Source organism: Zalophus californianus, chromosome 1, assembly GCF_009762305.2.
Source record: "Zalophus californianus isolate mZalCal1 chromosome 1, mZalCal1.pri.v2, whole genome shotgun sequence".
Classification (NCBI taxonomy): domain Eukaryota; kingdom Metazoa; phylum Chordata; class Mammalia; order Carnivora; family Otariidae; genus Zalophus; species Zalophus californianus.
The window spans coordinates 212,927,128-212,946,140 of record NC_045595.1 but is presented as its reverse complement, the minus strand read 5'-3'; the positions used below and the strand labels follow the sequence as shown (position 1 = coordinate 212,946,140).

At 52.6% G+C, this 19,013-nt stretch overlaps 1 protein-coding gene across 8 annotated transcripts in view; it reads right to left on the bottom strand.

The window, feature by feature from the left end:
- Positions 1-2,914: 2,914 nt before the first annotated feature.
- The window catches only part of PKNOX1 (PBX/knotted 1 homeobox 1), a 62,035-nt gene continuing 45,936 nt past the window's right edge, over positions 2,915-19,013 (bottom strand). For 7 of the 8 annotated variants that reach the window (XM_027585974.2, XM_027585969.2, XM_027585975.2 and 4 more), the window contains 4 exons: positions 14,857-14,985; positions 11,660-11,736; positions 8,665-8,837; positions 2,915-6,595 (listed from right to left, as the gene is read on the bottom strand). In XM_027585974.2, coding sequence (XP_027441775.1) covers positions 6,384-6,595; positions 8,665-8,837; positions 11,660-11,736; positions 14,857-14,985 — 591 coding nt within the window. In that variant the 3' untranslated portion in view covers positions 2,915-6,383. The remainder of the gene's footprint in view (positions 6,596-8,664; positions 8,838-11,659; positions 11,737-14,856; positions 14,986-19,013) is intronic. The other variant, XM_027585976.2, reaches the window with a different exon arrangement.

The window sequence follows — 19,013 nt, the reverse complement described above, 5'->3', positions numbered from 1 at the left end:
CCTAACTCTTCTCTGGCTCAGAGCTGCAGCGGCCAAGCCACCAGATGACTGACCTCCAGAGGGACAAACCCCTCCAGGGCAGGAGGGGACGCAGACCGGCTCAGGGAGGGCAAAGAAGACAGCCAGCCATCCAGGGCTACGGCGCTCCCTCACACGGGGGCTGGCGAGGAGGCGTGGGGAGCAGGCTAGGGGACTGGAGAGACCCCCTCAGGGTGGGTAGGCATGACCCCCGGCCACCACCCCGACTGTTCCCTCACACGCAGAGCCTTAATCCACGAGGGGAGGAACCCATACAGACTGCCACCCCTGGAGAGGCCCAGCGAGCCTTCTGGCCCCAGGATACAGCCCTGATCCCAGGCCCACGTCCTCCCGCTCCGGAGGGCAGAGGTCGCCGGCAGAGGCACGAGCGGGCAGGGCCGCTGAGGAGGCTGACCCCGGAGGCCGCCAGGGCCTGCCCACCACTGAGGCTGAATCAGGACAGCCCCTGCCCCCCACCTCCCGCCTTGCCGGGGTCTTCTGCTGGGGGCGGGGTGGGAGCAGGGAGACCGCCTCAGCTGTGCAGGGCCTGCCGCAAGCTGAAGGCAGGGCAGAAACACAGGACGGGGGTCTGGCTGGAGGAATCTGAAGGTGAAAAAGCAACGGCGAAACCTAAACCCAGCACGTCGGTTCAAAAGATTCACTCACACACGCTAATGGCCTGTCGGAAGGGGTGTGCCCATCCCCGGGCAGGAGGACTATCTACCTTGGTCTCTCCGGTTCTGTCAGATAAACCGGCATTCCATCACGAGTTGGGCGCCGCACAACAAAGATACCACCACCACGCCCCCTTGTCAAGGGAAGGAGCAGTCCTCTGAACCAGACCTAAGAACGCCGCTCGTCAGATGCACCTAGTAGGGGGCGCCCGCCTCCAGCGGGTGCACCCCACCACACGGGCCTTCCCCGTCCCCTGGCACGGACCCCCACGGTGCTTCCGGATGCCCTGCGGCCACGAACAACGCTGCCGGGAGCGTCTCTGCCGCGGTCCACACAGGAAGCGGTCACAACTCCCCGGCCGGGACGGTGGGGCCGGCACACACCACGCTCCCGTTTCCTAGAGCCCCTGGAGGCCCGTGAGAAGGACCCCGTGGCAGGGCTCCAGTGACGCTCCTACCCCAGGGTAGAGGCTCCCACTTCTACACAAGCTCAGAAACGCCTTCCCCACTTTGGCCTGAGAGACAAAGCGGTTTTCGCTTCCAGAGCCCGGCTTATGGTGCGGCTAAGCACTCCTCCATAGGCTTGCTGGCCGCTCAGATGCGCCCTTCAGTCACTGCAGGTTCATATCCTCTGCCATTTTTCCCTCGATTTCTAGTCTTTTTCTTTTTGATCTGCAGGACTCTTCCCTTAAACCTAAATAGTAACTCCTCATCAATGGTAGATGCTAAAACAGAAAAACACTCCTCTCAGATCATCAGCCGTTCACAGTCCACAGTGTCCTTTGCTGATCAGAAAAGTTTCCTTTGGATCTGGCCAAATCCACTCATGTTTTATCCTATTGTTTTTGTGTTTGGGGCCTTAAGAGGTCTTCCACAAGGTAACAAAGACAAGCTCCCTCATCATCTGCTGATCCACAGTCACCTCCCCGTGGCCCCTGGCATCTGCCTCACCCCACTGCTCTGACCCTGCTCTGCTAGAAGCCCCGATTTCCTCCTGGCAGCCCGACCCAACTGTCCTCCACACACACACCTCTTCCGCTCCCAGAAACGCGCCTTTCTCGGCTTCTCTGGCTCAACTCCACTGTTCTGTTCTAACCAAACTCTGGGCTTCAGATCTCCGGTCTACACTAACACGCAGTGTAGATGCTTACGGGCTTCACTACTATTTCTGACAGGACTGCTGTGCTAATACTAGAGAAAACAGAGATAACAGAAAGCAACATATTTTAAAATATACCTAATTTTTCCCCACAAGCCATTTTCTAAAAAAATGCCTAAGCAATTGAAGCCATCAACATCCTTAAAATGTTCCTTTTCAAACCACTGCAATAAGAGAATTCCTCATCCATATTAAAGCCATCACTGAGTTTGCAGGCTGAAGTTTTGGGTTCATTTAAACGACATAAGAAACGGAAACATCTGTGCAAGATAATGCCTTCTAAATACTATCTGTACATAAAATACTAAATTATTCAATTAAGCCACACAAAGTAGCTCTTCGCAGACTGACTGTGGGAGAGAGGTGGAAGAGCTGCCGCCGGGAGGAGGCCGGCCCGGGGCCCGGGCGCTGGGGACGGTGGGCTGTTGGCACGCTAGCCGCAGGCCCGCTTTCGAGACCACCGTTTATCTCCTCGTCACGTGGGCTTAGATGTCACAGTTCTGCAGCTTGGCAAATTTTAGTTTAAAAATGGTACAGAGATCTTAGATCTTAGTGAAGACAAGACGATCTCATTGTAAAAGGGCAAAAATCATTTGTGCTAAGAATTTCGTCCCAGAGTGCCTATAAGCACAGCATAGGGGTTAAGCATAACATACATTATTGCTGACCTCTGCATAATAGAACAAAATACAAAACATTAATCTAAATATATTTCTTATTCTCAGGATTTGCTAAATCACTACTTATTTACTTATCTCTCTAGATAGATGAGTAGAATTGCATTAGTTATAAATATTATTTTTGAGCTAGAATAAACCTTATAAACCAATTTCTTCCTTTTATGAACAAAGCACTTGAAACCTAAAGGGGTCAAAGACTGGGCCAAGGTCTCACCTGGTTAAAATTCTGACCTAGAGGAGCTGGAGAGACGACACAGAGGCTCCATTTTCCCTCCAAACAGAACATTTCCTGAAACAATATACTTTGGAGCCGGCTCTCCTCATCGCCTGCAAGATTTACAATTTCAGATGTACTTTTTTACAAAATACTTAAGTCTGCTTACTTTGGCCTCTAAGGATAAACAGTTTGGAGGGAGTTAAAACACACTGGACTACAAAGAAAAAACTCTCTGAAATTGTTTTAATGCAGCTCTTCAACAAGTCCAGAAGGACCTTGGGTGTCACTTTACAACATGCACCGTGGAAGGCAATACCTCACTGATGAATCATTTTCTCATTACTATCAAAATAATTAGGTTTATGATAAACTACAATAAAAAACAAACAGAAACTTCCCAATTTTTTCCCCCGGAATACCAATGACTAATTGAAGAAAGTAATTTAAGGAAAGAGTCCTGAAAATGCAAATGGACCTGAATGTCCAGCGCAGTACAAGCCTAATTCTTAAACAAAGTGCAGGGCTCACTACGAGCCCCACATCACCAGCAAAACCTGTCAACGATTTGAATGTTTTACTTAAAATGGAAAAGCAGCTTGCGGTGACCTCCGCTTTAGAAAATAAAACATCCATAAAGCATGTTTCTATTTTTAATTTTTTTGCTTTGATAAATCAATCGCTTCACAAAAATCCCTTTTAAAGACAACAATTCAAGAAAACATACTGTTACAGTATTCACATTTTAAAGATTGTCAGTTCATAGACCAAACAGAACTAAAACGAAGGCAGATTGCGGAGTTATTTCTGTCACTAACTGCCAGAGACAGGTCTTCTCCCCCCGTCCGGGTACGTTCGAGTCTGTCTAGAAGGAGCGCGCCCTGACGCTGGCTCCCACAGGGAAGGACCGGCCCGGCCCATGACGGGCCGTGCGGAAAAGGCCCCTGTGCCCCGGGGGTGCGGGGTGTTCGCAGCCCCGCTCCTGCGGTCTGGGTGCGAGCCGGCGCCGCTGGCTGCCCCCCCCAACCCCTTACTCTGCATCCGGGACAAACACTGAACTTACTGGACTAGCTGCAGTCAGGACACTGCAGGCGCAGTCGGCCATCGGCTACCTGCTCAACAGCACAACAGGGGGGACAGCATGTTTTGTCTGGGTCTCAGGACGCATCCAAAGCATCCTTTTTGTGGAGAGTCAGGACCGAATCTGCTCACAGAAACTGAACGTTTGATGCAGTCCCCTTTGCAAAGATTCTCTGGAATGCCCGAGGGCTGGAAATGGGGGGGGTTTATAAAAGGCAGACAGACAACAAAGACGCTGGGCGGCGGTTCCCTGAACCGAAACAGCTTGCCGTGCCGCGCTGCGTGCGAGCACCTGGGGTTCCCGGGCCGTCCGAAGGAACCTCGGGCTGGCCCGGACGCCCCGCCCTCTGAGTGGCTCATCCTGGTGCTCTGAAGCCAGTGAGAACTGAGAGCCTAAGAAAACCGGCCTCAGCCCGAGGGAGCACGTGGTGTCACTGGGCATGGAAGGCCGAGTCTCAGGCCAGCAGCGGGGGGCGGGGGGGGGAAGGGGACGCTGTGCGGCTCCCCCGTCTCCAGACCGATGAGGTCTGTGTAGCCCTCGCGACCCCCGGGCAGGGAGGGAGATGGTGACCGGCTGGGAGTCCACACTGGGAGAACGTCTGCACTCGGCCAAAGAGCAGGGGCAGCTAGGAGGGACTGGGGCTGGAAGAAGCCGGCTGGCTGGCCTCCACAGGTCCTAACTTCAAGAAGTCCGACAATGTCAGACTTTAGGTCAAGTTAAAATGATCTTTTAAACTGGGGCAGATTTACTGAAAATATTACAAATTGTTTATAAATAAGGAATGTAACTGCTGCTTAAAAATGTGATTCTCTCGCCAAGAGCTGATAGTCAAATTTTTCTTCTAAAGCTCCTGAAATATTTTAAGAGAAATTTCCATGTATTTCTAACTGCCTTCTAAGTTATCTAGGAAATAATATTCTTCTGTGATTAACTTTAATCCATAAATTTTGGGGGGAAATACCAGTTGCAGAACGAAGTCTGCCCTCGCTCAAAATATCCTTCAGTGTCACCCTGGTCTGTAGCCAGCTACTGCTAGTGAACCTCAAGCACGGACGACTTTCCCAAACATGAAACTATCCTTTAGAAACGTGAACTGTGGGCATCCCATGTAAGACCACGTAAAGACTTGATGAAACAAGGTAGCTTGTTTTCACTCTGAGAAAGAGCCCTACTTGCAAATACATGAAAACAAAGGAAACAAAACCCAGTCTACTCTTTTGGTTTGTCTTGTCTTCCTGTCACCAGGAAAACAGAAGTCCTAAGATTATTCCAAATCTCATGTGATCAAGTCAGAGGGGGAGGGCTCTGGAAATTCCAAAGCAACAAGGGACAAGGAGTAAAAACGGACACCAGGACCAGTGGTGGGAGAGTCATGCTGTCACCCCAGTCCGGGTCACCATGTCACTTCGGGGTGATGTTAATTACGAAACAGAGCTGAGCGTGGGTTATTGGCCCTCACTCTGAGCCAGTGGGGTAGAGGACATTTTATATTAGTTTATAATAAACATTCTATGCAAACATATGGCTGACTAAAACATCCTAAAACAACACACAGCTAAGTGGCAGAGTAACCATTTAACTGTAGTCAGATTTAAATCAGACAGAAATACAGGTGGTAAGAGCTGTTAACCAATTACTGGCCACCACTTCACCTGACTTACCTAGTCCTATTTAGCAATACCTTTAGATCTATGTTCAGATCGAGTGTAAGATGCAGTCTGAGCATTTACATATTAACTAAAATTTGCAGGTATCAAAATTTCATTCAACAGTTGTTTCTTTCATAGTAGTAAATATAAATCACTACCCTGGGATGGCAGAGAACCATGGAATGCTAGCTAACTTGGGGCAGGTTCACTAAATTTGGTCGGTTCAGAACATTCCAAATCGAAATAATAAGCATGTATTGTTTCTTCTCTAGAAATTTTATCCTCAGCATAGTCATAATCCAATTCATAACGAATTTATAAAAATAGCTTTTTTATCCAATAATTCCAGCAAGGTAAAAATAGGAATTTCTTTTTATCTATAGCAAATGAAACAGGCTCACGGAATGTGCGAGAACCTAAGCGTATTCAGACCGCCGCACGCCCACCACGGAGTCACGCCTACTTTATTGTTGTGCGGTGTCCGCCTCGCGCCGGCAGCTTTAAGATGCAGAAGCTTCTTTCAAATCCATGGGCCACACAAAGAAATCAGCCCACTGAGACCTGCTTCAACCACAGAACTAAACTAAAACTGCATAATTTTTTAGAAAATGGCAACACTATTCCTTAATCTAATTAGGGGCTCACAGGGGTGTTCGTCATTCATCACATTTTTAGCGTTAAACCTTTAAAGAATTTCCTTAAAAACCCGCACACACACGCACGCACACACTTGAAAGAAGTCGCTGCACCAGCAAAGGTGCTCTTGAAGCATACTATGAAATACAAAAGTGCACTCTTCTCTATCTACATATAAAACATATTAGAAATAAAACTGTGTAAAATGTTTGCTGTGCAAACTATAAAAAGTCAGGCCAGCCCGCCCCATGGTTCTGGGCCACGCTGGCCCCCTACTGCAGGGAGTCGCTGTTCTCCAGCACCAGGCCACTGATGTGGGTGGGGGCGAGTGCAGCCCCACTGTCCCCCGTGCTGTCCACAGACTCGTCCTCGCTCTGTTCCGCCATCATGACCTGCTGCACTGCCAGCGTGGCGCCATCTGAGGACAGAGACTGGAGGCTGTCCACATTCATGCTCACGGGCGTGGTGATCGTCACAACGGCTCCTGGGGCAGAAGGTTAAAATTAGCACCCACGCAGGAAGACACTTTGTTACTCGGCGGGGCACTGTTTGCTTATCTGACCTCGTATTAAGACCCCTATATATGTTTCTGGGACGTTCCACAGGGATTAGGAAACGGTCTCTAGAATCAGCCTCCGCCCTTCCTTAGCTAATACACTCTAAAAGCTCTTGGTCTACAGAAGGCCTCAGGGGTCAGGACTATAAAGAACACAGACACACAGGGCAGAAAAGAGGTGCCGCACGGAGAACAAAAGAGACTAGGAACCTCATAACATGCGGGTTATAAGGTTATAAGGTGTGCCTAACAGCGAGGGACAGAAGCTATAGGAGCATGCCGCACACACACGGGGGGCGGGGGGGGGGCCTCGTGCGCTCATCTGTAAAGGCCTACAGAAGTAGTGATAGGTGATGGCGGGAGAGGACTGTGTCATACACCACAACCTGGGAAACACTTTCATTCATTCACTCTGGTCTGTGCACAGTGTATCATGTCACATATGCAGTGGGAGCACAGACGGGAGACTGGTCATGAGGATGGTTTCTGGAGAAGACAGGAGCCAGGATGGAGGAAAAACTCACTCTTCACTGGATAGTTCTGTCTGCACTTCTTCCTCAAAATACAGTACTGTCTTTTCCAAGGGTGGGGGGGGGGAGAGGGAGAGAGAACTAACACCTTTGTAACTAATTCTTGGATTAAAAGAGAAAACTGAAAACATAAATTATTTAAATATAAATAGAAGACCACTGCATATCAAAACCCAAAGGCTGAAGCCCCAGCTTTAAATGCACACACCACAACTCAAGAAACAAAATCAAGCATGGTTGACAGCCCACCGTGAGAGGCCCGCCCCAGCCCTCCGGCCAGCAGGGCTGTGGAAAGCCGCCCGGGTACATTCGGGGGAGGACAGGCCCCCACACACACACATACAGGAAACAATCACGCCCTGGGAGAGAACCACCTGAGAAGATTCGAGGACACTGTCCAGGCCTCTGAGAGCTGGCTGCATGGGGGCCGGGGGCAATCTAGTCTTGCCTTGGTTTGAGTAGTCAGCCTGAGACTGAGCACCCCTGCCTGGGTCACCTTACAAGGACTAATCACAAAAGCAAGGCACAAGAGGGTCAGAGCGTCCCAAGTAAGTCACTGCTCAAAGAGAGCTCAGGAGGACTTGCCTCAGTGCAAAAGCACCAGCCCCCAGCAAGGTGACAGTCACGGGGCCTGGCATCCAGTCAAGATTACCAGGTCTGCACACAGGCAGGGAGACAACCCACAGTGAGGAGCAAGCTCAGTCAGAAACCAGTGCAGGACGGCCAGATATTAGAGCCCGCAGAGAAGGACATCAAAACAGTTACTGTGACTGTTTTCTATGAGGTGGCGCCAGGAAAGGTAGCAAAGACTCTCCCGGAACTTCTGGAGATGAGCACGACAATGTCTACCCTGAACACACCCGCGGTGGGACCGGTGGCTGGTGAGCCACAGAAGAAGAGCTTAAGGAAGCCCAAAGACAGACACAGAAACCATCAAAATGGCAGAAACAAGAAACAGAATCTCAAACCCGGGAAAGCACACCATTTGGGCAACAGGGGTCCCTGAAGGGGTGGGGGAGGGGCGACAGAACATATATCTGAAGAAATAAAGGCCCCCAAGTTCCCTAACTTCGTAGCAGCATAGTGCCGAGAGAGGCCCGGTCAGCGGGACTAGCAACAGCAGGACCGGGCCGGCAGGGGCTCACTGCGGGTAAACAAATCAAGGCCCAACGCCAGGTGGTGAGGAAGGGACTGCTCCTTCCTGCGCACTGAAGTCTGAGGGAGGAGACACACAGCAAGGGGGGAACGGGAGAGAACACATCGCGGACACCGGGCCCCTGAGATGCAGGCACTGCGTGTGCGACTCTGTCATGGGGCTCTGCACGTAACATCACATGCACAACACTGGAGCTGTGCCCGCGTCCCAGAGCTCACAGCATCCCAGGCAGCCAAGGCCGCCCCGCCCCCCCACCCCGCTGCCCTCCTCGCCCGTCCCCCCCCCCCCCCCCAAGCACCCAGGCAGCCCACCTTCCGACATGGCCAGCTCGCCGGGTGGCGGCTGTGCAGTTCCGGAGGCGATGGAGTCAGGCCAAAACCTCTGGACCGGTCTGTTCTGAGCAGTTTTCTTCTTAGTTTTTGGAGTTTCTGAACAACTAGAATCCAACATGGGCTGAAGAATCCGTCTTCTGGCATTGATGAACCTGGGCATTGAGGGCGACACAGGGACCCGGTCACCAGGCCGGCCCTCCTCTAGCCCTCCCGCTGAGCACGGCCCCCACCGCCCTGGGCGTCTCGCCCCCTCACCCAGCAAACAGCGACCCCACACAACCCCGCAGTCCCGTCCCTCCCGGCCCTCGGGGTGCGGATGGTGCCCGATGCCACTCGTGGTCACCTCCGCGCGTGCGGCTCTGGGGCCTGAGCTGCGGCCCTCGAAACCACCCCAGGTGATGGGCTAGTTACGGAGGGGCCGCTGTCCTAAACCCCTCAGCTGTGCCGGCGCTGCGACAGTGGCCCCAGGCAGCCTGGGCAGGGATGGGCAGCTGCGATGGGGACCTGACCCCGCACCAGCAGAGCGGCGGTCGCACGCGGTCGCACGTGGGAACACGCTTCATGGACGTTAAGTATGTGCACGGAAAGCCTGCCTTCTTCAGCCCTCACCCTCCCAGCACCCAGCCGGTGCCCTCGGACCTGGGAAGGCAGCGGAGCTCTGGTCCACCGCCCCCGCCAGCCAGAAGTCTGCGGCTGTTCGGACCGCACACTCGGACATGGTCACGGCTGCACCTGCCATGCCTAGGGGCAATTCTGCTTCCTCCTCTAGGACTACGAGGGAGGAGAGGTTTCACCTCTTGCTGGAGCCGAGCCTGCTCACCCCGCAAGCTGGGCCCTGATGAGAGCAAGGAGCCATGTTCAGGGTGTAAGAGAAACACAAGCTCCTCGGGAGACTCGGGCTCTAGGCTGGTCCTGGCGGTGTGACCCCCATGCCCCACTCTCCATGCAGAGCAGAACTGGGATGCACCTGCTCCCAGGCCACTTAACATTAGCATCCCAACACTCACGGGGCACCTGGCTGGCCCAGGTGGAGCATGCCACTCGTCTCCACCGAGAGCAAGCCCGACATTGGGTGCAGAGATGACTTAAAGTTTAAAAAATAAAATGAAATCCTAGCATTCAGAAGCATCTTCAAGTGCAAGAGGATACATTCTCCGATGGAAACAAGGGGACCGAAGCCACAGAGCTCCAGGCAATGATCTGGTCCCAGGAGCACAAGCAAGGCGGGCACTGGAAGTCACCGGGGAGCCCTGGCAGCCCCCAGCTCGGCACTGACCCCACCACTGCCTGGGAAGAGAAGCCCGCTGCTGCTCAGCATGTGCCTCTTCAGCCTCCGCGTTCAACACTGCTAGGTGGTGGGGTGCAAGCTAATGGGGTGTTCAAGCTCAGGCCAACATGTGATTTTTGTAAACATAGAAGGAAAGTCACAAAAAGTAGTAGCAGCTACAAATATGAAAAGTTTCTAGAAATTTTATGCAAGTCATGCTAGTAAACTGCTGTTAATGTAAAAATTAAAAGCTGACGTCAAACCTTCCAGATCAGACAATTCTGTTAACTTAATAGAGCCACAAGTTAGGGAGCTCAAGGAAGTTAATAGATGAAGAAAAGCAAGAAAGCTGAGCAGTAACAAAAGCATTCAGAATGTCCAAAGAAGTGACCCTAACGTCCACCCCCAATCAATCAATCGACCATCCTTAGGGCTAAACCCAGACTGGAAGTGTCACCCGAGAAACGTGAGGAAACCGAGTGTACTAGGGCCATCGCAAATGTCGCAGCAACATAGGTGAAACCTTTGTTTTTGCTAACCCTATTTAAAAGACTTAACAGGAAATAATTCAAAGAGCATGGCCTATTTTATTGGCACCCAAAACAATGGCCCAAATGCAAGATAACAAATATTTAGTGCAACCCAAAGCATACCTCCTGCATATACGACTGCATATGTTGGGAGATGTTGTCGTTTACATGGGAACTTACCTGACCTTGCTCAAGTTTAAATTCTAACAGTTAAAAAGGTAGCAGTGTTTACAAGTGGTAGAATTTGTGCTTTCTTTTACGGATGCCCATTTTATAAGCCGAACCTGTTTCCCACGTCTGCGTGAGTGAGTACCAATGAGACAGATGACTGACCCACAAGTGGAAGTGCACCCCTCGACATTAGTGCCCTTCGTCGTGGTGAACAGCTGTGATCTCAGGCGAACGCACGTGCTCGGGGTCCCAGCGTCCGCAGTAGTATGTGATGCCGAAATTACAACAGGATATTTCATTTAATAAAGTCGACACTGCCCCAGGCATTTCCCTCTTAGGACCCCGACTCCTGCTGAAGGGCTGCCTCCCCCCTCAGAGTTGACCAAAGTGACACAAGGTTTCCAAAGGTGGGGGAGCCGTAGGGTGGGGGGGGCACCAGAGGTCAAGATGCCTCATCGCCACCATGCCCCACCCAGAGAAGCTCATCTACAAAAACATCATGTTTCTGAATGAACGTGGGGACTTAGGTATAGTAGTAACACAATGGAGAAACACTTTTTTTTTTTTGAGAGCGAGCGTGTGTGCAGGTACAAGCAGTGTGGGGAGGGGCAGAGAGAGGGAGGGAGAGAATCCCAAGCAGACTCTATGCCCAGTGCAGAGCCCGACGCGGGGCTCGATCTCAGGACCCCAAGGATCATGACCTGAGCCAAAATCAAGAGTTGGACGCACAACCAACTGAGCCACCCAGATGCCCCTGGAGAAACACATTTCTAACTGGACAAGCAGGATGTAGATGAAAAGTCTATAGTGAGCATTAAATGTTTAAGTTGGAAGTGTGTGATTTATTCTCAAATGTCCTGCCACCAATTATCCAGTACTCTGATAACACAGTGTTGCTAGTTAAAAGGACTCAGATAACTTTCAACCGAATCCCACTACTTATTAGCGTGTTTTCGAGGGCTCTATCATGCCGACGGCACAATTTCAGAGAGCAGGCGCATCTTACCAATTGTTAACTTGGAGTAGAGTCAAATTTGTCTGAGCAGCAATCTGTTTTTTCTCATCTTCTGTCGGGTAGGGATGCTAAAAATAAAAAGAAGGTTTAGCATGAACTGAAAAAGGCACTCAAGCTTATCTAGGTAGAACAGAAACATACAAATAATCATCAGTAAAAAACTCGTTAGTAGCAATAATGCTTTCTGCCAAAACCTCTTGTCTTATGATTTCTTTTTAGAGATGCCCCAAACGGAAGGAAGTCTTTCTCCGCGCCGCTCAAGAACGCGGCAGGTGAAGCGCAGGCAAAGGCGTGGTTAGGCCGAGTGAGAAGGCTCAAAGGGGTGCCACTGCCCGCCACGGAGCTGCACTCTGCTGATCTGTCATTTAGGGACAACTTCGCTGAGGCCAAGTTATGAGCCATACACTGGGGACACAGCACGGGTGTCACGCTGCACGTCCTACAGTAAATCACTGATCCTCACAGTCACTCTGTCCTACAGATGAGGAAGCCAAGGCCAGAGGGTGTATACACTCCCCATCCTCCAGCTGGGTAACAAGGGGGACGCAGGGAAGGGGCAGGGCAGGCTGCTTCCAGCCCGACACATGGGGCGACATGCTTCTGTCACAGGCACTGAGAGAGGAAAGGGACACGGGGGTGCACGGATGGCTTTTCAGGACCCGTGCTAGGTCAGTGTGTGCAGTCTGTGAAGAGCCGAGCCCAGGGCTGGGGTGGGAATGCCTATTATATTGCTCTTTTCTTTTATGATGAAAACATTCCACTTAAAAAAAACAGAATTAAGCCAGAAATTACATATCAAAATTGACAGAAGGACCAAAGGAAATCACTTCTATCTATAGTAATAAGCGATTTCTCCATGGCTGATTACTGTCCACGTGTAGAAACCAGTAAGACAATGACTCTAAAAGCCATGTGCAACGAAATCCCTTATCTTGGACTGCCCGGGACCCCAGAGAACACTGGGGGGTGGGGGGGGCGCAGGAGATACCATAAGTGACACTCAGCGAATGGGACAGTCGCTGCACACTATGGTCACCCCGGTGACCGCGGTGTCGTGCCATGCCGGTCTCCTCAGTGGCGTCTGTTCCTTCGGACAGACAGCGACTCGGGGTGATGCCAGCGCATATGGCCCCGAGGTAGGGATTACGGAAATGCGAATACTGTGCCTGCCGTTTAAAAGCTCATAAAATAAAAGGGGACAGGAAACCCAGTGCACTAACCAGGAAAAACCCCACCGTGCGGCAGGAACTGTCCTCCCGTGTTAGGAAGGCTGCAGGAGAGGACTGTGTTTCAAAGAAACAAGGGCCAAAGGAGGCAGAAAATGCCTCATAGGGGAAAAAAAAAAAATAAGGAACATTCTACTTCAACCTACAAGCAGGGTTTACTGTTTTAGGAACTTTAAGACACAAAAGGACACCGGGAGGACGATGGCCATCCTACACTGGTCTGTGCTCCTATAGCACGGACACGCACGCGGTGGGGCCGTCCTGGGGGACAGCAGTGGGGGAGCCTGCTCTCTCACTTGCCACCCCCTGCCCGGGTCTGCCGAGCGCCCCGGGCCCGTGTACCATGGGAACCAGCTGTGTAATGTCCCAGCAAACACACCAAGTCTTCCCACCACTAGAATGAACAGCGCTGAACCATGGTGTCCGTAACGCCTTTCCCTTTCAGGACAACTTTCCGGAAGCGGCCGCACCGCTCAGAGCCAGCACTGTTCTCCCCAGACCCATGCTGCTGTGTCCTGCACGCGGGGATGGCTCGGCAGAGGGCAGAAGAGGAGAGAAGCTGGGGGTCCTAGCGCTCCAGGAGGGCCGGCCAGGAAAGGGAGAGGGGTCCTGCTCAGCGACATCACGTGCTGGTTCCAAGCCTGGAGTCGGCAGCTACCTAGGACTGCTGTCTCTCGGGGAAGGAGCCTGGCGCCAGTTAGAGAAAAGGGGGTGCCGGTCGGCAGTGACAAGGGCTAAAAGCCCAGAAGACAGGGGATGACGGAGACTGGCAGCGGCCCCGGGGCTCAGAGTCAGGGCGAGGACGGAGACCGGCGCCAGGAGCACACGCAGGCCCCGGGCCCAGGCAGCGGGCCTCCCCAAGGGTGCGTGCGGAGAAAGGGCACAAGGACGCCCCGCCGACAGCCACGGGGCACTGGGATGCAGGTGAGCAAGGCGGCCTGCGGAGGGAGCGGTCAGCAACCAGAGACACGAGTGGGGGCCAGGGGCAGGGAGGCAAAGGGGCAGAGCCGGCTGACGCAGCACAGAAGTCGGGAATAGCAGGCGGAAAGCTCCGGCTGCAAAGCTCGTTCCCGAGGCTGCCGGGCAGCTCCCCGCTAGACCCCGCTGGACCTCCTGACCTTCCGACCCTCCGGACACCCAAAGGCCTCTGCGTCTGTGCCCACACACCCCTGCGGGCTCCTCGTCCACCTGGACAGGGCCGTACGCAGCAGACAGTAGCCACTTTCCTGCCTCTGTCTCACCACATGCTCCCCTGCAAGCCAACGTGGTCAGTCCTGACCCTGGCCACTAGCCTGGGCTGTCACCCCTGAAAGCTGCTCTGGGTCACGTGCCTCCCCCAAGTTCAGCGGCAGGAGGACTGAGGGTCTCAGCTGGGTAATAAGCAAGTCTTGCGCAGTAAATGGACGAGCAAGTGTGTGCTCCCTAAGACGGGCATCTTCACAGGGAGGGTGTGGCCATGACCCAGGTGAGTGAACAGGTGTGCAGACACTATGTGCGTGGGCCGGTGCTGTCTGCGGGCCAAACGCCGGCTCAAGGTCAACAAGCTCATGTGCTGACCCCTCTGTCCACAGCTCGATATTCAACCTTACCACATCTTCCTCTCAAATCTACTATCTAAAACGTCACTATCTCCCCAGGTTTTGCCCGAATTCCTCTTCTCTCTGCCCACTTCTCGAACCTCACCTCACTGGGTCACCCTCCGTGGCACGTGGATGATTAGCATGAGCGGAAGGTACTCTCTTGTCAGCAGTGGGGCCCTCCTGGTTAAGTCCCTGAGGCAGGGACCTCCAGAGTGTGGTCACCCTCCTCTGTCCCACACTCCACCCTAACACTGAGACAGTCAACATGGCACCGACACTCAACACCAGGCCCCCGGAGCAGACAGTACATTTTTTCCAGAAAGGAAGCCAGCAAGCAAGCATCTCGGGGCACCGTTGACTGTGGAAGCACTTGCGTTCTTACCCCTATGTGCTGAAAGAGCCAAGATCTCATCACATTGGTAGCGTGCTTCGGCAGAACGCCCCTTTTATTCTTAGATGAGCCATCATCTTGATGCAAGATGCTTAGATCTTGGTTTAACTGTAACTGAAGCTTTTAAACAATTGAAAAATAACATTAGAAGGCACAGGAAATTATGACATAGGCAAGTAGTTTACGACTTCAAATGAAGATAACCAAAGGTCTTACAGAGAAATGACATATGGCAGCAGAGATGTGTGTGCTGGGCCCCATGGGCTCACCCGTCGGGGCGCTCCCTCTGCATTCTCACTACTGACACCGCTGTCTCGCGGGCAGTGGCCCCCTCGTCCGGCAGGTGAGACAGGAGCCCAGAGGGCCTTGGGGCCACTGCCCTGCAGACATGTGAGGCCCACGGCCTTCTCGCCCACCACTCGTGTTCACCTCGCACCCTCTAGTCACAGACGTGACAACACCCGCTCTCCTAGCCTAGAGATTCCAAGCAATCAGCAAGAACGGGCAGGAAGGCAGAAGGGCCGCTGACGAGAGGCGGCCACGTGGGCTGAACAGAGGGGAAAACACAGACGCGCACACAGTGCAGACACGGGGCTCACAGGGCAAAGGGGCCAAGGCACCCGCCTCTGGCCCAGAAGCCTCCGGAGCCACCAGACACGGCCTCCCTTGCCCCTTGAGGACAGCATGGACACATTCTGCCCATTCCCTTTCCACAGGAAAGGACACTCATAACACTTCTTAGGGGACTGTCTTTCCCACAAACGTGAGAAAGATTTGATGTCTCTAAGAGCAGGCCTCAGCCCCACAGGCCCCAGGCGCTGCACCTCACGCCCAGCTTCCCTGGGCAGATGGTGTCACCAGCGCTGAGGACACAGGCCAGGAAGAAAACCACCACAGCTCCCAGGGCCTCAGCACAGACCCGCCAGGGGCACCTCGGCTGTTGTGCATGCGTGAATTCAGAACTTACACAGGAACCTGACTTTATAAAGGCAAGAACATCACCTTCAGTGTAATGTATCCACAGACACCCTTTTAAGGATTTGGAATGTGATTGTGGAGAGGTCACTGTATTATTTGTACTTCCTCTGGCGTGACATCATTTCAGATATATTCTCTAAAAGCCTCAACAACATCGAAACAGACACAACTTATGACTTACAGGGAATAGTAAGACACTAGCTGTAGCTAACATTTCTTAAAAGCCAAGATTATTATTAAGGGCATAAGTGTTTTTTGAAATGTACGTCTTTGTTAAAGGACTGAAAGCAAATGGTATTAAGCACCCCCTCTATGGTCGTGTTTGTGTGTACAGAAAAAAGAACAGGCAATGAACTTTTAATACTAGCTCCAAAGCACCAGGGCCAAAATTTAGCTCATCTGCCTTATTTGTCTCAATTAATATATGATGTTCTTCATGAAATTTGACATATGCCCAGTGTTGCTTTTTTCGTGCAGGGTTAAAGCAAATGTGGGCTCAAAAAGTGGGCGAAGTGACAGTTAGCTGTGTGATTCGACCTCACAGATGCTACCAAGGGGCCCGAGGGCCAACAGGGCTGCGTGAGGAAAGCCACAGCCTCTGCACGGAACAGCCACTGCCCTGCTGAGCTCCAGCACCGCCGGGGCCTGGACGAGCGGCGGGCGGGTAAGAGCCTGGGAAACTGGCTGGCAGTCTGTTTAAGAAGCAGTGAGAACCCCCCACACGCCCTCCCATCATTCCCTGCAGATGACTGACCTGCCCCCTGCCCTGCGGGAGACCGGGGCACACTGAGCAATGGACAGCGGGAGTGAGGGGCAAGGCCAAAGAGTAGGGTAGGGAAAGTCTACACGCAAAATGGGAGACCCCGGCCCGCTCCCGCCCTCGCAACCGGGCCTGTGCCCCAGGCAGGAAGTCTGAGAGTCCTTCTCTGGAGACACTGAGTAGAGGAGACACTCCAGAGGCCAGCCCGTGGAGAAGCTGGCTTGCCGTGGCCCGTACCTGCCACGCACCCAGTGGCCTTCCGGCAGCTCATGCTGACAGGTCCGAGGACAGCCAACTGTCCCCAAACACCCGAAGGCCTCCATCACAAACAGCAGACACCAGAGCTGAGATGCAGAGGGAACAGAGAGAAGGCTTCAACCACCCATGAAGCACAAACAGGAGCTACCTCAAGAGAAAGCACAGAGGGAACGGAAGAGTCTAAGAAATCCAAACTGAGGGCGCCTGGGTGGCTCAGTCGGTTAAGCGTCTGCCTTCGGCTCAGGTCATGATGCCAGGGTCCTGGGATCGAGCCCCACATCGGGCTCCCTGCTCTGCGGGAAGCCTGCTTCTCCCTCTCCCACTCCCCTTGCTCGTGTTTCCTCTCTCGCTGTGTCTCTCTCTGTCAAATAAATAAATAAAATGTTTAAAAAAAAAAAAGAAATCCAAACTGTGCTGAAGAGGTCAACCTGCATGGATGGGTTGGAAGATAAAAGATCTCTCAGAAACCAGACAATGAGAATACAAATAAAAAATGACACAAAAATGCAGAGATTCAGTTCAGAAGGTCTAATGTGCTTGGGGTGGGGGTAGGGCTATCTCAGAGACGTCAAGGAGAGGTCTCAGACTCCAGGACATGAGGTTTTCCCAGGGCTCAGCAACAGCTCGGAGAAGAGACGTGGCTGAGAGGAGAAAACAGCAGCCCAGAAAGCAGCGAGCGCTGACCTCTTCCCAAGGTGGCTAGAGCCCCCGACGCCATGCTCCCGGGCCCTGCTGACAATTTCTTCCGGAAACTGTCCTGGGAAACAGCCTGCGTCAAGTACGAGACCAAAATAAAGTCATCTTCAGGTTTGCAATGTCTCAACAGAATGTACTTCCCATGCACATTTTCTCTGGAAGTTTCCAAAGTGGGGAGTAAAGCCAAGAAAGTAGAGGATGTAGGCTCTAGAAGGGACTCCTCAAGGCGATGTCCAAGGAAAGTTTGAGAACATACCCTGTGCCCAGCCTGGATAGAGAAGAGCCCCGGAGAAGGGAGGTGGAGAGCTTCTGGGGGCCCGCGGTCCCGATGTGCCTTCTGGCAGGTAGGTGTTGGCCGTGGCACCGGGACAACAGTGAAGCACTTGCGAGCTCGGCCAGACACATCTGAACCAGAGAAGCCCTGGGATCACAGGTACACACTCAGCTCCGCAGAGACCAGGTGATGTTCATACTGACAACAGGTTGGCCGAGCTGTGTGGAGAAGCACGGGCAGGGCGGGGAAGAGCCGCCGCCGAGGGGGTGCACGGACGGAGCACAGGCCCCAACCATGACAGAGAGCCCAAACCAGGAGCTTCAGGGGTGAGTTAAGAGGGAGGATTTTTAGTGAGAAACGGTAGGGAATCAGCAGGATCAAAAAGCAGCTGCCCGAGGGGAGAGGAGGGAACAGGGTGGGAAAAGCGGTGCTTGGCTCCAAGCCTCTCAGCATCCTGCACACTGAGCTGGACACACAACCACCTGATACAAAAAAGCAAGATAAGAGTAAAACGGAGGCAAAAAACCTTGTCACAGGCCAAGTAATAGCAAAAACCTAAAATATATAAATAACAACTGTACAAATAAGACTCTCCCAGGAAAGGGGGAGGAGCTAGAGCGGGAGGAAATCCGTGAAATCCCCCTGGCTACTTCTCTCTCCTCAAAAATACGTTTTTAGAAGTAGAAACACCTTTCCATAGAGATGCCCTAGGAAGAGGCCAAATCCTGCCTCCTCCTGACAGGCCGTAGGTCAGAATGTGGCCCACGGTGGCCAATTCTCTCCTGGGGGAGAGTGGCAATGTTACCATCCGCCTCAGCTGCGCCCACAACGCAGCCAGACGACGGGGCAGGACGGGCAGGTGGGGAACGGCATGGGAGTGACCGCCACCACAGTGCTGCCATGAATGACGCTGGCCAGAGTGACCACAGGAGCCAGGACAGCAAGCAGTTTTCTTGATCAAACCAACCCTGACAGTTTCTGACACAAAAATAGACAATGTCACTGGTGAAGTTACTCTCCCCAATTACCTGAAGCCCAGTAAGAAACAATCCCCCCCCAAGAAAGAGAAAAAGGGAAGAAAAGAGCCCAGAGCAGCCCAAACAGCTACAATTAAAATCACACGTACCACGTACAGGTTTTATTCAAAGAACACCTGCACCCAGAGCCCTCAATCTGTTTACT